This window comes from Rhagoletis zephyria, unplaced genomic scaffold (assembly GCF_001687245.7).
Source record: "Rhagoletis zephyria isolate East Lansing unplaced genomic scaffold, Rhagoletis_zephyria_1.1 Rzeph_scaffold_02446, whole genome shotgun sequence".
In the NCBI taxonomy this organism is placed as follows: domain Eukaryota; kingdom Metazoa; phylum Arthropoda; class Insecta; order Diptera; family Tephritidae; genus Rhagoletis; species Rhagoletis zephyria.
Genome location: NW_016159530.1, coordinates 50,255 through 71,396, shown reverse-complemented (window position 1 = coordinate 71,396; position 21,142 = coordinate 50,255). Strand labels below are relative to the sequence as shown.

At 36.0% G+C, this 21,142-nt stretch overlaps 1 protein-coding gene across 1 annotated transcript in view; it reads right to left on the bottom strand.

Moving 5' to 3' along the window:
- The window catches only part of LOC108366915 (uncharacterized), a gene marked incomplete at its 3' end in the record, with an annotated part of 29,612 nt that extends 9,120 nt beyond the window's left edge, over positions 1-20,492 (bottom strand). The window contains exons 1-2 of the mRNA XM_017621406.1: positions 20,045-20,492; positions 19,681-19,967 (exon numbers count right to left, since the gene is read on the bottom strand). Of these exons, the coding sequence (XP_017476895.1) occupies positions 19,681-19,967; positions 20,045-20,492 (735 nt within the window). The remainder of the gene's footprint in view (positions 1-19,680; positions 19,968-20,044) is intronic.
- Between the last annotated feature and the right edge of the window lie 650 nt (positions 20,493-21,142).

Here is a 21,142-nt window from a genome sequence, read left to right as displayed (position 1 = left end):
AAACTCGGTATGGTTATTGTGCTTGCCACATAAAAGCAAACGTTGAAAATTTTAAATCGGACTAAAATTACGGCCGCTTTTCATATGACGATATATTTTAGAAATGCTTGAAACTTCAATATTTCGAAATTTAAGGACGCTAATTTACTCAAAATTCATATACCCCGGCTTACCATGTAGCGGTAGCTTTCGGAAATGTGAAAAACATATTTTTAATACTTGCGCCGGGTATCTAATGTTCGGCTCCGCCCGAACTTAGATTTCTTACTTGTTATTAACTTCAAATTAATACAAGGCAATCGAAGAGAAGCAAGTATTATGCAAAAATGGTGGCCTTTAAACATAAACAACCCTTATTTCCATGTTGTGCTTTTTAACTTTCATTAATTTAAAGGTGTCTCAGGATTAAGTGAATTTTCATGTTTGAGAGAAGGAGATTCGTGTTAATATTTATATTGTCTGATACCTCAGAATATGTATGACCCCGAATATAATAAAAATCTGCGAAGCTTGAGAAAAACATTTTCCCCTCGGTTTCGTTTTCGGCGATTTGGGCCGTAGGCTTTTAATTTTATACACTTTCCCTGTGGGGAAAATCTCTAGTTCTGACTGGTGCGCTTCTAGTATATTTAGACCCAGTACTGGTTCGCGATAAATCTCTTTTGCATGCAAGCAACTGGCGAATATAACATGGCGATGTCCTAGGAAGTGTCAATTGCCGCCCGCTGCATCCCTTTTTTCGATAGTTCCGAACTAGCCTAAATTCTATAGTTCCGAACCAGTTCTGAATCAACAGACGAAAGAAAAAAGTATCATGTTTTTCCATCTTTATGGTTCTTCCGTGTGTGCGATTTTAAGTTATTTTGGAAGAAATGTGTTTTCATTTTGAAATTAAATTTGTTTGAATGATTGTAGAAATGCACGTTTACATACCTTTAGCTGTAGCTGAGTTTGCAGAGGTGCTCGCTGTTATTTCTTAGATTCCAGACGGTCCAAAGATGTTAAATGTTAACACAAATTTTAGTTTTGTATTACAAAGCTATGAAACAGCATCTGCGAAGCGCAGATTAGAAGCGTATTTGAACGAAAAAGCGCCGAACACATATCTGTGTAAAGTAAACAAGCCTCCCGCTGCATCCCTTATTCGATAGTTCCGAACTTGTACTAAATTCTACAAATAAGATCTAGTTCGTTCTGCATCCCCTTTTCTATAGTTCCGAACCATTTCTAGATTCGTCACTTTAGATATCGATTTCTAGTGAAAAAAAACTGAAAAAATTAGTATTTTAAAAGTACCAGTTTTCGCCGATTTTGGACTGGTGGGGATCTAGTTCATATCGGACTAGTTCCTTTTTGGAGTCCGCGTTTTCCCTGCAGGGTAAGTATGTGGCTTTATTTAATACATACAAACATATATTGTAGCTCCTGTGGTTTAGGAGTTATGAATGTTTCAACAGTGACTGTTGCATCTGAGTCTTAAGTTGTTTATTTTTGAAAATGCCCTAATGAAAGTTAAAATGACAGTTCAGTGACATTCAGAACATGTATACGAATATATTGCATATTGTAAAAATAGTCGGACTGTGTTACAGAAATTACGTTACTGTGCGATATACGTGTAGCTATAGGATTATAATTAGGTATTTAAATGGCTTTAGTGTGTTTATGCAATAATAGCATGAATTCAGTAGCTTGCGATTGACATGTAATTCAAAGAAATTAAGAACATGATAATTATGAATACTAGATTTGAAAGTTTTGTATGCTGTGCAGCTGTAGGTCGTTTCGAAGTAATTTTCTGCTAAACTCGACTCGAGCTTAAACTGCTGCCAAGATTTGAGGTTTTTCGCGTTTAATTCACGAAAAACGGCTTTAAGCCACTTTTGTTTGCTCTATGCATTTAGTACATTCTTACCCTTCAAATATTAATTCGAGGACTCGGCATTTTGTAGAATAATAGTAGTACTAGCAAAATAGCCGAAATAATTCCAATAGATTTTTTAATGTTTAATCGGAAAATCTTCTTCTTTCCGCTTCTTATTTCGCTTCTCTTGAGTTTGTTCCTTTTTGAAATAATATAATTCTCGCGTTTTTTATTTTTCTACATAATTCTTATCTTCTCAGTTTATATAAGTTAGAAAAAATAACAATTTTAACTATGGAACAATAACACGTTGAATAGCTTCCAATGTTGCTTGTAAAATGAGCCCTATCTTTAACTAAATAGGACAAAAAGGTTACCTAAAAATTAAATTAGTTCAAAAGACTGCTACGTTGCAAATAGCTTTCCAACGAAAACATATTGGTAATGAAGAGTATGTGGAACTATTTTATTTTACTGTGAAATAAGGTCGAAAATGCTCGAAGAAAACTATATTTTTCCTTTTTTTAGTTTGGTGGATTCCGCGCCAAAAAATTTTTAATATTTTGGACTGTTACATTACATTAAAAAATACGCCGACTTGATTTTCATATAGAAAACAATCGCTGATTTTTTTGTCGAATACTTTTTTTATTAACTTCAAAATAAACAAGGCAAGCGAAAAGAGGCAAGTATAATGCAAAAAGTGGTGGCCCTTAAATATAAGCTACCCTTTAGTTTCATGTTGTGCTTTTTTAATTTTCGTTTATTTAAAGGTGTCTCAAGGTTAAGTGAATTTCGTGTTTAAAGGTTCGTATTTGATGTTGTCCGATACCTTAGAATATGTATGACCCAGATATAATCCAAAATTGCGAAACCTGAGAAAAAGAATTTGCCCTAGGTTTCGTTTTCGGCGAATTGGGCCATTTGCATTATTTCGGGTTTCAAGCGAAACTGTGCATGTATGCATTACTTCGTTTTGAAGTGAAACTTCTTTAGCGGCGGTTGGTTGGTTGGGAGTAAATTGGCAAATTCAGCGGAATTCGCACACGGAAATGGTGCAACGGAAATGATGCAACGGAGGTGATGCAACGGAAATGGTGCAACCAATGGGGGCTGAAACAAGGGCTTCTTGTGTGTATGCATATGGTATTACTTTAACAAAAATTTGCTAATATTTAAAAGGTTAAAGAATAACACTTAGAAAAAGACCAATACAAGAATGAAAGTAAAGGTGACTACGTACATAAATGTAGAAAAGGATAAAGGCAAAGGTAAAAATAAAAACAAAAACAAAGATGCGTAAAGATAAAGCAAAAATGAAAACCAAGGTAAATTCAAACACATTACTTATATATATAAGGGCAATTATGTGCATGAAGGGAATATGATTTTATAGCATGAAAAAAAAATGTTAGAACATAAAATGGTAAAGAGTACAAAGAAATTGGAGGATTGAGGGAATACCGATTAAATAAACAATAGATGGAAGAATAGGGAAGAATTGAAAGATTATAAATAGGAAAGGTAATTAAAGAAGAAAGGATATAGAAAGAAGATGAACACAGAGGCTCAGTCTGGAAACTATTTTGGGATTTTAGAGATTTTCGATATTCTCGAGACTTATCGATAAAAAATCGATATTTTTATCGGTTTTGTTATCGATATTTATCGATTTTGTTATCCATATTTATCGATTTTGTTATCGATATTTACCGATTTTGTTATCGATATTCATCGATTTTGTTATAGATTCTTATCGATTTTGTTATCGATATTTATCGACTTTGTTAGCGATATTTATCAATTTTGTTATCGATATTTATGATTTTTTATCGATATTTATCGATTTTGTTATCGATATAAACGATTTTGTTATCGATATTTATCGATTTTGTTATCGGTATTTATCGATTTTTTATCGATATTTATCGATTTTGTTATCGATATTTATCGGTTTTGTTGTCGATATTTTTATCGATTTTCCAATCGATTTAGCTACCAATGGTATTATCGTTGTTGCTACTAATTTTTATCGATTTTGTTATCAATATTTTGATGGACGTTATAATCGATTTTGTTATCGATAGAGTATAAAGATAAAAATGAAGATAATGGAAAAACAGAATAAAACGAACAGTGGTAGAGGAGGGATCTACATTGATAGAAAAAAAAGCGAAAAAATATAACCTTAAGCAACTTACTTTTTTTCCATATGCAATACTTCGGGTTTCAACCGAAACTGTGCATGTATGCATCATTTCCGTTTTTGTCATATGCATTATTTCGGTTTTCAAACGAAAGTGTGCATATGCATAATTTCGTTTTTTTCTCATATAAATTACTTCGGTTTTGAGTCGAAACTGTGCATGTATGCATTACTTCGTTTTTCTCATTTCCTACGACTATACGGTTAGTGGTAGTGTCAAATTGTTTTCACTACCACTATGCACTTCAGTGTAGGGATGGGTAAATTCGATATTCGAATTTTAATCGAATTTTAGCTCCAAAATGGCGAATTTTTGAAATCGAACTTTGTGTTGCTAATATTCGGATAAAATCGAAATTTTCCGGAAAAAGTCGAATTTCATCTTTATGTCAAAAAAATCAACTCTTCACCTTTCTTTTTTCTGACTAAATTTGCCATCACTGTGTGCGGCACTCCATTTGTCTTAGGGATTCAAGTAAAAAAATACATGTTTTTCGATCTGATGCATAAAAACGAAAAATCTGTGCCAAGAAGGAACTGTTATTCCAAACTCAATTTTGAAAATTTTTGTATAAAAAACTAGTTTATTTGTTGATTTTTTATTTAAAATTTTTAGAGGGTTTTACGTTGGTAGCATGAAGCTTTTGCCTGAGAAGACCCCTAATAAAATTTTCCGGAGAGTAATTTTTTAAAATATATCAATCCAGTAACGATCTGCCAAATTTACTCTTTGCGCTATTTCTTGAAGTAAGTGTCAAAAATTACCGTTTTAGGCGGTAGCTAATGGATTAAAATGTTCTACGAAAATATTTCCCAAGAAATTTTAATATATATGTCTCAACCTTTAATTTCGCTCAGACATTTATTTTAACTATTTTTTCGACTTTTTTGAAAACTACTTAGGCCGAGATATGAAAACTTTAGTAGGCCATACAATAAAAATACGAGCTAACTTTTGCAAATCATTGAGCGTTTTACTACTTAATGGATATACATTCAGAAAATGTTAACAAAGTCCGCGCTGGGTTCGGCTGTCGCGCAGTGTAATTTGAGTTTAACTTTTTAAACAGATGGCCACTCTCTCAAAAAAATTTTAATTGTTGCATAGTATTTTAAGTACATTACTTCTATAACTAAATTGGACTTTTCAAACAGGCGGTAACCCTCCTAAATGTAATTAAAAAATAAAGTTTATTCAAAACCATTTCGATTGATACCCATATTGAAGTAATCTATTTAACTTATTAAATAATTTGATTTTGATTTTCTTACATATGGCACAAAACTAAAACCATGTTACACATCTACAGGGCAAGCCCTTTCATTTGNTGGTGCAGACACAAAAGAGAAGCCTTTAATTCGACCCCTAACTTTTTTAAATTGAACGATACAGATTTTATGACTTGGTGTTAAATATTTAACACAAACATCTCCGAACTCTATTAAGAAGTTCCACTTCAAAAAAATTTTGCAAAATTCGAATTGAATCGAATTTGCACCACCGAATTTCGAATCGAATAATCGAATAGTTGGGCAATGTTCGAAAATCGGAAAAAATCGAATTTCAACCCCCCACTACCCATCCCTACTTCAGTGGTAATGCATTGCAAATTTCACTACCACTTTATGGTTGGTGGTTATGAATTTTTGAACAAACCTGTTGTAAGGATATCCCTGCTGCAAAATTTAGGGACAGTCTGGCAAAGCGCTAGTTCCGCCCTACAAATTTTAGAACCTGAAATACTGCAAAAGGGATGCAGAGCTGGAGGGTTGAAACTCATATCGTCGTTTAAAGTGCAAAACCGCGTATGTGAAGTTGTAGAAATTATTTTTTAGAGCGTAAAAACACTCATATTTCTAAATGGTTCTCTTTTTTTAAAGCAATCGAATATCTGCCTAGTATATTTCAGGACGAATGGATAAGGATTGAGCCAAGAGCTTGTGTGCGCGGTTTTGCAGAATCACGATACGTGGTTTTGTACTTTAAACGGCGATATGTTGCTAGTTGCGCTGTCATCAATGTTACTCATCTCATATCAACACTACTCTGGATTGTAAATTTTTGACAACTATTCTTCTTCTTCTTATTTGGCGCTGTAACCGCCTAAGCGATTTTGGCCGAGTCCAAAACAGCACGCCAGTCATATCTCTTCTGTGCTAACTGACGCCAATTGAAAATGCCAAGTGAAGCCAAGTCCTTCTCCACCTGGTCTTTCCAACGCAGAGGAGGCCTTCCTCTTCCTCTGTTACCAGCATCGCGGCCCGCGTTGAATATTTTCAGAGCAGGAGCGTTTCTGTCCATCCGAACGACATGGCCAAGCCAGCGGAGCCGCTGAATTTTAATTCGCTGCACTATGTCTATATCGTTGTAAAGCTCATACAGCTCATCGTTAAATCGTCTGCGATATTCGCCATCACCAACGCGTAAAGGTCCGTAAATCTTTCGCAGAATCTTTCTCTCGAAAACTCCAAGAGCCGCCTCATCAGATGCTTTCATTGTCCATGCTTCCGCGCCATACACCAGCACAGGCATGATGAGTGACTTATAGAGTGTGATCTTTGTACGACGAGAGAGGACCTTACTTCTCAATTGCCTACTCAGCCCAAAGTAGCACTTGTTGGCAAGAGTGATTCTCCGTTGGATTTCAAGGCTGACATTATTAATGGTGTTAATGCTGGTTCCCAAATAAACGAAGACGTCTACTTTTTCAAACTTGTAACTGTCAACAGTAACGTGGGTGCCAAGACGCGTATGCTCTGACTGTTTGTGTGATGACATGTTGTCATCAGAAATCCCTCAAATGCTGTTTACACAGGTAACTAGTGGAAGAAAAATTGGAGATTTTATCTCGATACAACTCTGATTTCCATTTGCTTACTTTTGTTAACAGTACAATACACCACACAAGTGGCTTGTCCCACCTTCGAGCACCCCCATACACAACACAAAAGGCTTGAAGAAAAGGATAATTTCACTTGGTTTGCCAAGCCGCTTGTGTGGCGTATTTCGCACTTTGGTGTAAAGCTCTCTGCAAAATTTTATGAATTTTATATACGATATCGATTTTTCTTCCACTAGTTACCTGTGTAAACAGCATTTGAGGGATTTCTGATGACAACATGGCGAGCATTTATGCGGGGTTACCATTAGAATGTTGAATTAACTTCGAAAAAATTTGTATGTGTATTTGTGCTTAATTTTTGAATACAATTTTTTGCCACTAGAAGCAACAGCATTGACTTTATCGACACATATAGAAATTTTTAAGAGAGTTTAAGAAAAATTAAACGCTGTAAATTTTTCAACTGTGAGCAATAAGATAAAATCAGTGTTTGGCAAAAAACAAGGCTTTGCTGTATTAAAAAATATTGTAGGCAAATTTAATCCGGTAATTCTATTCATTCGATTGAAAAATATCCAGTGACTGAAATTTCTGCTTTTAAGTGCGGTTCTTTTCCATGTTTAGGAATTTATTCCGTGACAACAAGCAATCATTTCTTTGTGTAAATTTATCCGAATATTTTGTTATTTATTGCAACAAAAATATATAAGTTAAATTTGCATTTTCGTTTCTATACATACATATGTAAGTGAATAAGCTCTGAATGTGTAATATTTTACTTTTACAGTGTTTTTGTACATTTTTGAATAAAATTCAATTTAACTAATTTTTTAATGCATATTTTAAGCATGCTTTAATAACAAACTGTTTTAGTTTATTTAATATGTAATTCTGTACATATTTTATGGGGCAACTGCTAAAATTTATAATTTAATTTTATACAAAAAAATGAACATGCTTAAAACAAAAACATATAGACCGTGTTTTAAAACTTTATACAAAACAAAGTTAAATTTAACGCTTTTTCATAAAAACGTTTGACGTTTTAATCAGATTTAAAAAAAATAAACAAAGGTGGTAAACAATCTCACTTTGAAATGCTATTGATATGAACGATACTGAACATACGTAAATATGTATCTGAGCACCCGAAATGTGTAGTTATGCAGTGATTTTTTTGTTTTAATTTGCAAGGGTTTTCATTTAAATATTTTTCGTTAAGTTTTTATTTAAGTACTATGTGTCATACTGCATAAACCATTTATGTAAATTCAAATTCCTAATTGTGCTGCAATCTTGATAGAACTCTAAAAACTGTCTTCAAATCTTTAACTTTATAATCATAGATTTTTTTATAAATATTTCGAGTGAGCTTAAAAAAAGTCTATTAATCAAATCGATGTTTGTCGATACGCGTGAAATTTTGCGTGTATGCTGCAGTCTAAACATTTTTATGTCCTTGTTTCTCGACTCTGCAGCTTCTTCAGAAAGATCCCCGATCGATACTAAGCAATTTTTTATGATATCAGGAGCGTGAACTAAGATTTTATGAACAAAGGGAGGTAGATAGTACCATGGATATTTATCGATCAGCCGCTTAGCAGTCTCAAAAGCATAGTCCCCGAATTTCGCAGGATTTATATTGTAGCCTGAAGCCATGGCTTGCAAAATTGTTGAACATCTGATAATTAAGTCTTCATCAATGCCAGTAATTTTAGCAGACATATCAGAATTGTTGAACAATTTTCTTGCTGTATTTCCGTCGTTGGACGAGCCACTTCCTCCAGCTTTGGGTTTGTCTACTATTAATCCCATGTTTGTTCGAAACTCAGACTGAATTCTTTCTTTTCTTGCTAATAATTTCTGCTTTCCTTCTTGAGAACGGACATGCCACATATTTTGGCCTAACCTATACGATACATGGCGAAAATGTTCAAGAAATCGGGTATACGAGTGTAGTGGCGAAAGCTCAAATTCATATCGTGCTTCGTTAACTTTTCTTTGTTAGCATTTTTCTAAATCGTTCATCTCCGTAGGCTTTGCTTCTCATATGTAACATTTTGCTGAGGAGGTTTGGCTTAAAGCATTACATATTTTCCCATCCACCATAATGAGTTGCAAATAATGTTCAATTTCTATTCTTCTATTTGCAGTTACAATTATTGTGGGTCTTAGCCGATGAATTTTATCTTTGAAATATCTCTCTTCCGCAATGCATAGTTGAGTGGTTTCTTTCTTAAATTGAAATCGGATAGGTCTACAGTACCGTGTAGACGATGGTCGAGGATTCTTCCAAACTGTTATAGACTCTTCCGACTTGATAACAAGTCTAAGGAGCACGTACGATGTTACAAACAAACTATTATCTGTCACGTCATTATCTAAAAATTTTTGCTTATATTCAGCATGTCCAGTGCTACCATCGAATCCCCACTTTCCTATTAAAATAAGGCTATTAACCGAATCATTTTTTATATTTAGGAAAACATCATTCTGAAGCTCCAATATGCGCGAAACTGTGTGATCAAGTAAACTATGAAGGTCCACTTCAGCTTCGGATTCTCTCACTACAATTTTGTCAGGATAGCTTTTAGTTTTAGCCTTCAGAACGTTTTCGTAGCTGGGTAATAAGTCATATGCTGCCTTCGAATTTATGAATGTACGAAATAGCAAATATTGGCTTTTTGTTAAATTTGTTTCCACCAAAAGCGACGCAACTTCAAAAATATTTGCTTCGGAAAACAAAGGATTTGCCTGAAAATTGGGAGATCGCAAACTGGAAGCTGCAGACTCATCATGCTTTGCAAGCTCGACTATTCGCCGGCGCTTAGTCCTTTTTGAAGACTCAACAAAATTTATTTTAGGACGCCCACGATTTGAATTGGTGGAAACTGTTGGTTGACATTTTAATGAAATGATTTCTTTCTTTTCGAGCCAATTAGAATAATTTTTCAAAACTGCTGATTTTTGGCGTTTGGATCTTTGCCAAAACAATGCAAATTTTTTACAAACGTAATTAATACATTTTTGCAACTCATACCGATCTGGCTCATAACCCTCATATTCAGTTATTCTCAATGAAATTTTTGTTTCGTTGCTCGTAACTTTGATTTTCGACTTTTGTTTCTTTACGGTGCTTAGTAAGACTTTTTTCTAAGGAAAATTTATTTCCGTTGCTCAAAATTAGACATACGAATGTAAGTGTGTTTTAAACAAGAATTCTTTAAAAAGAACATTAATAATAACTAATATCACTCTGTTCTCGACATTCGACCAGTGTTGCCACTTTGTGAGTAATTCCTCAAAACGTGTGGTATTTGGAGTGCGCTTGAGTATTTTTTTGAGGATTTTTATTTTGAGGAATTCTTGAGGAATTTTCTCTCGATATATTTGCAGATAAAAAATTCAACCATGTTTTACACAACAGAGTTGTTAAATCACTCTGGAAATTTTTGAACAAAAAGCTTTCCGAAGTTTTATAAAGAGCGAAATACACCACACAAGCGGCTTGTCAAACATTCAAACTTCCTTTTTGCATTTCGCCATACACTATGCAAACATGACTCGTTTAAGCGAAGAGTTTTAGTTTTCTTCCGGTTAACAATGTAAAAGTGTTTGTTTTTCTTCTATTTTTTTTTTTCTATCTTGCGTCCTTATTCGTTAAAAATTCCGTTGCAAATGAGGCGATTCAACATTAATAGCTTTAATATGCGTCAAACTTACTATAAATTTTTGGTTTATGCTGATAATCCATTACAACGCTAGATGGCCAATGTGCTTAGGGGACGCGGTAGATACTACATACATATATACTTGTATTCTAGCAATTTAAAAACACTAATATTACATTTACATTGAGCCCAAATGCGTAATTTGGGCAAGAAATCTGAAATGCGAAGTCAAATCAGGTATTTCTCCATACAAATTCGCATTTCCAAAATGAGGCGTTTCAACGCTTTTAATCAAAATGAACTCAAAAACAAAAGCTCTCTAAAAGCTTTTGTTTGTTTTTGACATTTTGAATTTTTCAAATCAAAACAAACTCAACGTAATAAATAAAACTTTGATATTTGTGTAGAAAAATTGTTAGTTTACGCATAAATTCGCACATTTTTAGTTAATGCAAAGAATAATTGCCTCTTATTTGTCCAAAACGTGTTAAAAAATATAGGGCGTGCAGTGTTTGTTTACATTAATTTTGTTTTTCTTTTCCGTTTTCAATTGATGAGAAGTCAAACGAAATGCGAATCAAGCAGTGTAAACGCCTTCAAATTACTGATTTCAAATCACGCATTTGGGTCCAATGTAAATGTAATATAACCTCCCAATTGTGCGTTTTCTTGATAAATTATTTGTAAAGAAATTTTATCAAGCTTTTTATCAAGTAAAAGCTCCCATCGCATTCTGTGTCAATATTTATAAAATTAAAAACTATACGATTTCCTCATGAGGGGAAATGGTTTCCACATGAGTGGGACTGATTTCATTATCACATATGAAAAATATGAATTTAAAAACAAAAACGCTTTTGACTGCCGTAGCCGAGTAGGTAGAGATGTCGACTATAATCATCGTACAGTTACTATATTAAAAGACGTTTTTCTGTAGGTTTGGGTGGTTACTATTAAGTAAGTTAGAATTTAAGTATAAATAACAAAATTTATTTTGTTGTGTGCGTTAATGGATATAACGATTTGAAAAAGTACGTGCTTGGTCAGAATTACGNTGTGTGCGTTAATGGATATAACGATTTGAAAAAGTACGTGATTGGTCAGAATTACGAAAAAATCCTAAGTTTGACGAAGAAAAAAATTCCTCGAAAACGTATTAGCTTACTTCATGTGTAGAACTCATAAAAAAATTTGAAGCGCATAGAAAGTGTGACACCAAATTTGATGTCCGATACGAAAAATAATGCCTCATATATACGTAGTTCATTACTACAACGCATAACCAAAAAACTTCAAAATAAAAGTTACGAGCAACGAAAAAAAATTTTCATTGAGAATAACTCTTACTAAGCAACGTGAAGAAACAAAAGTCGAAAATATAAGTTACGAGCAAAGAAAAAAAAAATTCATTGATGATGGTTCTTATCACACAACGTAAAAAGAAAAAAGTCGAAAATAACAAGTAATTTTTAGCAAAAAAAAAACCGACTTCAACTCCCATATAAAAAAAAAATATATATATATATATCTCATGATCCGCTGATCGGATCTTAACCAGATTAGTATGGGACCACCTCTGAGACACTAACTTTCCGATGCAAAAAGAATTATCGAAATCGGTTGACGTGGTCCAAAGTTATGCGGTAACATACATACAAAAAAAAAAAAAAAAAAAAAAGATTCCGACGAACTGATAACCTCCTCCTTTTTTGGAAGTCGGTTAAAAATTATGGGCAACGGAAAAAATTTTGTCTTAGGAATAACTCATGGTAAGGCAACGTAAAAACAAAAACGTCGAAAATAAAAGTTATGAGCGACGGAAAACAGTTTGTCTTGAGAACAACTCTCACGTAAGGGCATAAAGGTCGAAAATAAAAGTTGTGACCAACGAAAAAATTTTAGTTTTGCGAATAACTCTTATAAAGTAACATAAAAGCTTTGTTAATGTCCTACGGCCAACGTTTTCCACCTCAAAGAGAAATCATAACAATTATTTAGGGTCTCTGATATAAAGTTTGGTTTCGCCCTAACTTATACTTCTTTACTTGTTATTATTATTAAATAAATTTGTCAAACTAGTTATTAATAGAGAGTTATCCATCTACTCCTCTTTTCCTAAGGTCACAATAGAGCGAGCGTTTTCTTCGTTGAAGTTAGTGCTAGCTTATAACCGAAATCGACTTAGCCACGAAACATTGGAAAATATTTTACTCGTGAAACTGAATTCATCCCATTTAGAAAGTGCAATCGACAACTCACATTTATTTGAAGATGACGAAAATTAGGAAACTTATGTATATATGATAAATAAATTAAATTTTTTGTCAAAGTAGTTATTAGTGAGTTAATATACGATTTTTATTTATGTACATACTTAATTTTATTATGTTCATACGCATACTTGTATAAAAGCGCAGTTACCCACGGACGCAAAAACGGAGAACGTGTCGGCTGACACGATCTATCTTATGGGATCTGCGTATTAACAAAAACTCACCACCTCATGACCGTGACGTAGACGTTGCTTCTCTCTCTTTCTATCAACAGCAAACTTGATATGCCCTGCAAAAATTGTTGGACTATGTAGTCTATTTGTGGTAAAATAGAGTACTTACAAAAGTGTTCCGCTGTCATGCTGTAGCGGACCAACTCGTGTCTCTGCGCCAGCTTATTCCCAGCAAAAATCGTTGGAGCATGTACCCTGCAAAAATCGCGACTACTCCATGCATGCGTGTAAAGAGTATTCCCTAAGGACTAAGGAGTACTCCAAAATTAACCACAATTCAATTAAAAATATGGTCCAATTAACATTGCGATGTCCTAGGGCAGGACCATATACTCCATCCCTGCATTACATCAGAGTAGCACAAAACTACTCTAACATATTTAGAATGGCATTGTTGTTATATTTTTTCGTTTGTACACGCTTTTGTTCTTCACTTCTCAAATGCTTTTTCAAAATTAATAAAAACCAAGACAAAAATTAAAAATTACATGTTGCCTCTGACGGCATTCCAACCCGAACATGCTGGGAGCTAAGAACTAACAGCGAGCATCTCTACACGTTCAGCTACAGCCAGACATGCAAATGTGCTTTCAAATGCTCCACTTCAATCACGATTCGTTAAAACACGAGCAGTGATCGGATAACAAACAATAAGCTGGCGCAGNACGTGTAGAGATGCTCGCTGTTAGTTCTTAGCTCCCAGCATGTTCGGGTTGGAATGCCGTCAGAGGCAACATGTAATTTTTAATTTTTGTCTTGGTTTTTATTAATTTTGAAAAAGCATTTGAGAAGTGAAGAACAAAAGCGTGTACAAACGAAAAAATATAACAACAATGCCATTCTAAATATGTTGGAGTAGTTTTGTGCTACTCTGATGTAATGCGGGGATGGAGTATATGGTCCTTCCCTAGGACATCGCAATGTTAATTGGACCATATTTTTTAATTGAATTGTGGTTAATTTTGGAGTACTCCTTAGTCCTTAGGGAATACTCTTTACACGCATGCATGGAGTAGTCGCGATTTTTGCAGGGTGTTGCTACGCACTTCTACGCTGCGCTACGTACACGTTCTAATTCTGGAAGAATATTTTATTCCAAATGCTTTATCGTTTTTATATCAATCTGAATTTTTTTGGTTTTTTTAATATATACATCTGTTTAAGTATGAAAATATTTTTTCAGTTTTACCACTTTGGCGTTGCGTTGGCATTGGCGTCGCTTCAACAGCTGATTATGAATACATGAGTTCAAATACAGCCGTCCACATAGCCAAAATTCGGCAACGCTAACGCCGACACAAAGCAGAAATATAGAAATAGAAAAAAAGAACAATATTATTATTCTGTAGATGACAAGAGAGAAGCAGGAGCATTATTCGTCCTCCATTTCCCCGTTGCTAGGTAGAATTCCTTTCTCCGCTTTATGCACACAAAGCATCTGGATATGAAGAGCCTTGAAAATAAGGGAAATAAAACCACTTTTCGTGGAAATATTATAGAATTCTTGAAAGAAAATATATTTTTCGATCGGAAAACTCTGGTTCTCTTCAGGAGACTTTCAATAATAATACCCAATTGTTTATTTAACCATTTTTTAATACTAACGATTTTTTATTTGTCCCCAATTGCATTTTTCGGGGTTTTTGTGTGTGTTTCGCGTACCAATAAATTATAGTTGCGATGAAAAAATTGTTAAATAAACAATTGGGTATTAATACTGCAGATAAACAGAGTTTTCCGGTAGAAAAATATTGATTTTTAGGAATTCTATACCATTTCTACGAAAAGTTGTTTTTTCCCCCATATAAAATACATGGAAAACTTTGGGCGCTTTGAGCGACCTCTAAATATTTTTTGATTTCAAAATAAAAAAGTATGGGTATATTTTTTTCGGTAAAGAACAATCTTAGGGGGTAAGGGCATACAAATTTCGACTTTAATTTTTCACCTGCATTTGTGGACCACCCTAATGTAGGTATATGCAAACTATGTTAGGCAGTTTTTTATATGTAGCAAATAAGCAACACTTTCAACAAAAAAATGTGCAAAAATTAACGGTAAGCCCTGGGTACTTCAAAGTTCCACTTTATACTAAAATTTAACGGACTACAAAAGTGTGTACTCAATTTGTTTCTAATAAATATAGTAAACAACTCTTTTGATGCAAATTGTTCGAACTTTCCAAATTTTTTTAAAACGTTTGAAATATTGACTTACATCGTTTTGATTAGATAACGAACTACATATACTTTCATAAAAAAATCAAAAAGTTAAATACACAAAACAAGATTAGCTGAAACTTGTTAAAATGTCCCATCTCTATTTAAGTTTTTGCCGATGCATTTATACTATTTTACATTTTTGGCTGACAAAATCGAAGACAACTGACTTTCTAATGAAATGGAATGAATTGAAATGCATTGATTTTGTTGTTTAAAATAATTAACTTTGTTAAGATTAAAAAATCACACTAAAATGGCGTTTAAAGCTAGCCTTCATATTTTTTCTACTAATATTACCACGTTCAATATAATTAGTGCCGTAGTAAGGAGTTCACAATTTTTCTCTTAAGATTATGCATTTCTTACCGATAGTGTCGATACTATCGAGTGATGAGGCACAAAACTATCGAAAAAATCGAATGGTCCAACTATCCATAGTTTTGCAGCTCTAAAAGGGATTGTAAATAAAAAGTGTAAGCACGTGTTTGCAAAATTGCAAAATAAAAAAAAGTGAGTGTTAATAATTTTTGTGATCAATTGATATAATAAAAATTGAACATACTAAATATAAAAGAATAATGAGAGGATTTTCAATACAAACAAAGAAGTTAGCAATGAAATCGAGAAATACGTAAGTTTTTTTATTATATTTCCTAATTAATTGTTGAAAACAACCTTCTTTTAATACACATGTATTAGGGTGTTTTTTGGGCGACAATTATTTCATTCAGTCCCATCTCGAAATACCTAAAAAAAAATTTCCTGAAAATTTTAGCCATTAATATTAATATTAAGTGCTCGACTATGGCGTGCAAAGATTTCACTTTTAAAATACAGGCAAACTTTGATTTTTTTCTTCTAAGTTCTACAGCTCAAAAGCATTTTATGGTATAATAATAGTCGATGGGATTTTTTCAGAATTGAATGTTTTACAAAAGTGTCCAGTGCCACTTTTAGGCCTGATTATACATACTTCGCGTAACTTCGCACAACTATTTGTACCAGTACAATAAAAATGTAACTGAAGAAAATGTGAAGCAAAATATAAACTCAACAGATCGCAAACTTTTTAAAAGTTCTGCTAATTTCTGGGTAAGGGAATATATACAAAATACATACAAAGTAGATACGAAATTACAGTTTGAAGTTTATGCAAAGTTGTGCGAAGTTATGCGAAGCATGCATAATCAGAACATAACCCTAACTCTCATCAGCGAGGTGGTACGGATCACTTAACCCAATTTTCATAAAATCCTCGTTTTAGTGCCCTATCTCGGAAATAACAAGCGCTAGAGGAGAAATATAAATGACAAGCATGGAGGACATTTAATTTCTTACAAAAAAGTTCTAGAACACAAAAACGCATAAGTCGATATTTTCTGAGATGTTGAGCTTTGAAGCTCAACTTCAACGTGAAATTTTGATGGATTATTGAGCTTGGTGAGAAACCACAAGCGTTTTTGGGTTTCTTAAACTAGTTTTTATTCTTGAATTCAATTTTTACAATAATGTAATTGAATCTTAATTACTAGGCGTTTAGATATTTTAAATATATGGAGTTGTGAAGTGAAGACGCTCGCGACGATGACTTCTTCAAGTGACGATTGGAAAGCAATTAAATTTATGTTGAGGAGTAACAGCATCGGTGAAACTGTTCATTGCTGTGTACTGATACGTGTTGTTGTTGTAAACAGTAGGCACATAAGCGACGACGAGTGATGGTGGTTGGCGAAGAGCAAAAAGAGTATGGTGTGGTGTTGAATAAATAGTTACTGCTGCAGCATAGAAGGAGAAGTGGCGTGAGCACAATATAACGCCACCTATTTGGAATGTAGAACAACGGTAGTTGACCGCTATAATACATTGCTGCCTACTGCTCTTTTTTGGCGATCAGTTGTTTATTAATCCACTGAAGGTGCAGTGTTGGTATGGTGGTGAGTGAGCGGCCTATGAGGATATGAGGATATAGGGTGATACCGATAAAGGTGTTAGTGGTCGACTGTTTATCATCGCTTCGTGCTGTCCGATGGCGCGGCGGAGGTAGTACTTCGCTTGCTTAACGGCGCTCTCCCATAGGCCACCGAAGTGTGGAGATCTGGGGGAATGAATTTCCAGTCGATGCCTTCCTCACCGCAAGCCTTTTTTACGCAGTCAACATGCTGCTGCGGAGTGAATTCGCTTAAGAGGCTGCGCAGCTCACGGTTAGCGCCCACGAAATTTGTGGCGTTATCCGAATAGATAACATGACATTTGCCATGCCGAGCGATGAATCGTTTTAAGGCGGCGATAAATGCAGCGGATGTAAGATCAGCTGCCAACTCGAGATGCATGGCCTTCGAACTTAAACAAATGAAAACTGCTATGTAGACTTTGATGGGTGATCGGCCACGAATTTTTTGAGTGATGTGTAGTGATCTACAGTAGTCTACTCCAGTTTTTTCAAAGGGAGGAGATGCGATGACTCTGTCTCTTGGCAGCGCACCCATCAACTGTTCTGCAACGATTGGACGAAAACGATAGCATATTAGGCATTTGGGGATTACCTGTCTGATTGTGCTTCGTGCGTTCACAATCCAGAACCTTTCGCGTAGAATGCCTACCATTGTTTGGCAACCGGCATGCAAATGCTGTCGGTGAAGGTGCATGATGAGTGTTGATACGAAAGGATGCAACTTAGGTAAAACTATGAGATGATTTTCATCGAAAGTGAGCGACGAGTTGTTGAGGCGACATCCGACTCTGATAACTCCTTCATAAAGAAATGGTGACAATGAAGCCAACGGTGAATTTCGGTCTAATGAGCAGTTGTTTTGAAGCTGGTGAATTTCAGTGTGGAATACGCGATGTTGAAGTGTGCGACACACTGTGTATGTTGCATTGGCCATTTCTGAAGCGGTGATTGCACCATGGCGTTTATCGTGTCCACGGATCGCGTCAAGGAAGCGGAGTACGTAGCAGAACTTGCGTATAAGCTTTTTATAATTGCCGATGAATTTGTGTTCGGCGATTATGTCAGTTGTTGTTTTCGCTACCAAAGTGATTCGCTGACGTCGTTGTTCTGACAACTCGTCTATGCTCGGGGTGACTTGGGGCCAGTGCTGACTATCGAGGACGATGAAATTTGGGCCAGTGAACCACAAATTATAGTCGAGAAGTTGGTTTGGCTTAACTCCGCGAGATAGTGTGTCGGCTGGATTAACTTCTCCAGGAACATGGTTCCATGTGTATTGAGATGTCAGCGACTGAATCCTAGCCACTTATTGCTGACAAAGGTTGTCCATCTTGACGACTCTCCCTGGATCCATGCTAGGGTGATCATGGAGTCTGTCCAGCAGTGAACGTTCGCTGGGTTTGGCTTGAGCAAGCTGCGAACTGAATCGAGCAGTTCAGCCAGTAGCAGTGCAGCGCACAGCTCTAGTCGTGGTAGGCTGATCTCTTTAGTTGGGGCAACACGAGATTTTGCGCATAAAAGTGCTGATCGCAAGGACCCAGAATAGTGCGATACCACGTAGACGCATGCTCCATATGCCTTAGTACTGGCATCTGCAAATGCATGAATATTAGAAGCGGACTCAAACATTACTAACCTGGCCACTCGGAAACTTTCAATCAGAGGGAGCTGTGCACAAAAAGAACTCCACTCAGTGTGAATGATGGCTGGCACACTTTCATCCCAACTCAGTCGAAGTTTCCATAAGTGTTGCATCAGAACCTTGCAGGTAACGATGAGTGGATTGAGCAGACCCAATGGATCAAAGAAACGCGGGATGTGTGACAGAATGCTTCTCTTGCTGACCTTCGATGCTTCCGGTGGTTGCGTGTAACTGAACAAGAAACAGTCTGTCGAAGGTGACCATCTCAAGCCAAGTGCCTTTACGTAGTCGATGCCGTCTAGTTGAATGATGTCTTCGCGTTCAGCTTCAGGTATATCTACTATGACTCCAGGATCATTTGACGCGCACTTTTGCAATGAAAATCCGCCACTGGTCAGCACTTCTGTAACTAGACGTTTGATTTCTCTCACACACTGAATGGTTGAAGCGCCGGTCATCAAATTGTCGACATAAAAGTCTATGCGAATCACTTCAGCACCAATGGGGTGTGATGAAGCGTGGTTCTTTTCTATCTGCTGCAGACATTTGGTGGCCAGGTATGGTGCACTGGCGGTACCGTACGTTACCGTTTGGGCTGATAACTCTTTATGCGGTCACTTATTTCATCACGCCACAAAATGCACTGGAGTTTTGCGTCTTCTCTGTCCACTAGTATTTGTCTGTACATTTTGGCGATGTCAGCTATCAAAACGAAAAGATGAGTGCGAAATCTGACGAGTATCGAGAAAACGTCATCTTGTATAGTTGGCCCAACCCGAAGGATATCGTTGAGCGATTTGCCAGTTGAGGTGCGACACGAAGCATCAAACACGACACGAAGTATAGTCGTGCTGCTGTCTAACTTTAACATGGGATGGTGTGGTATATAATTTTCTGTTCCGCTTGGAACTGATATGAGTACCATATGCTGGAGCTCAATGTACGCCTTCATGAAAGCATCGTAATCTGCTTTCAAATTGTTGTTGCGGCGTAGCTTGGTTTCGATGGACAATAAACGACTCAGCGCTATGTCGTACGAGCTGCCTGGGGATTTCAGGGGCTCTTTAAATGGTAATCGTACGATAAATTTGTTTGTGGTTGAGAATCTTTTTGTTGTTTCTTCGAAATATGTTTCGCACTCCTGCGGCCTTTCTCTTGCTTCGGTTGATGTTCTATGTTCCAAAATTTTTCTAAGATATCGTCAAGAGATGGCTCTAACGAAAGCGATGACTGTTGTTGTTGCAAGGACACGAACGAAGATAGCGTTGGCCATGTGGTTGATAATAGACAGTCTGTTCCAATCGAAGTAGTGTAGGGTGAAATCAAGGCAGCTGAAGATAGCAGAGGCTGGCAAGTGACAGCTCCAGCCACGACCCAGCCAAGCTTTGTTTTCTGCAACCGTGGTAGCTTTTCATGTAACTTTATCTGGCCTACCATTAGTAGGTCGAAAAATATACTGGCTCCAAGCAAAAGATCCACGAGGCCTGGTTTATAAAATGCTTCGTCAGCTAGGTTAATATTCTTCGGAATATTCCACGTGCTGATATCCAATGTCGGTGGTGGTTGGCATGGCGTGATTGTTTGCATAATGACAGCATCAATGGTCGACGAACTTGACGACTTAAACTAGGGGTGATCGATAACCAACTACTGGTGTTAATTGGTGACAACTGTTTACATTCGGCCATTCTGCTCCTCGTCATCTGACCCAGATGACAACTCTTCAGAATTACAAACAAAACGCCATAGCTTTATATTGTCAGCGGATGTTGACGTTTGCTTCGGTCCTTCACAGTTTTCTGATTTTTTGACTTCGTACCGGTCGTTTCGTTTGACCTTGGTGATAACGTAGGGGCCAAGATATTCACTCGCCAGCTTCTTTCCAGCGACAAACTGCGTACGTTTGATTGCTACAATGTCGTTGATCTTGTAAATAGGCGCGGCCTTCCGTCGTTTGTCGTAGTTACTCTTATGTTGTTCCTGCGCTTTGAATATTTGCTCTTTTACATCACGACGTAAGTTTTGTCGTTCTTCGTCAAATGCATTGATGAGTTCGCTGTTTAGTATGTCAAGCAGTGCGCTGTTAATCTCCGCTTTCATTTTAACTCCAAACATGATTTCGAATGGCGAACGTTTTGTAGTTGTGTGCACATGACAATTAATGGCCTTTTGTACTAGCCCTACGTTTTTGTACCATTTCGATGGGTCGTCTGTTGACAATTTTGACAACACTGACA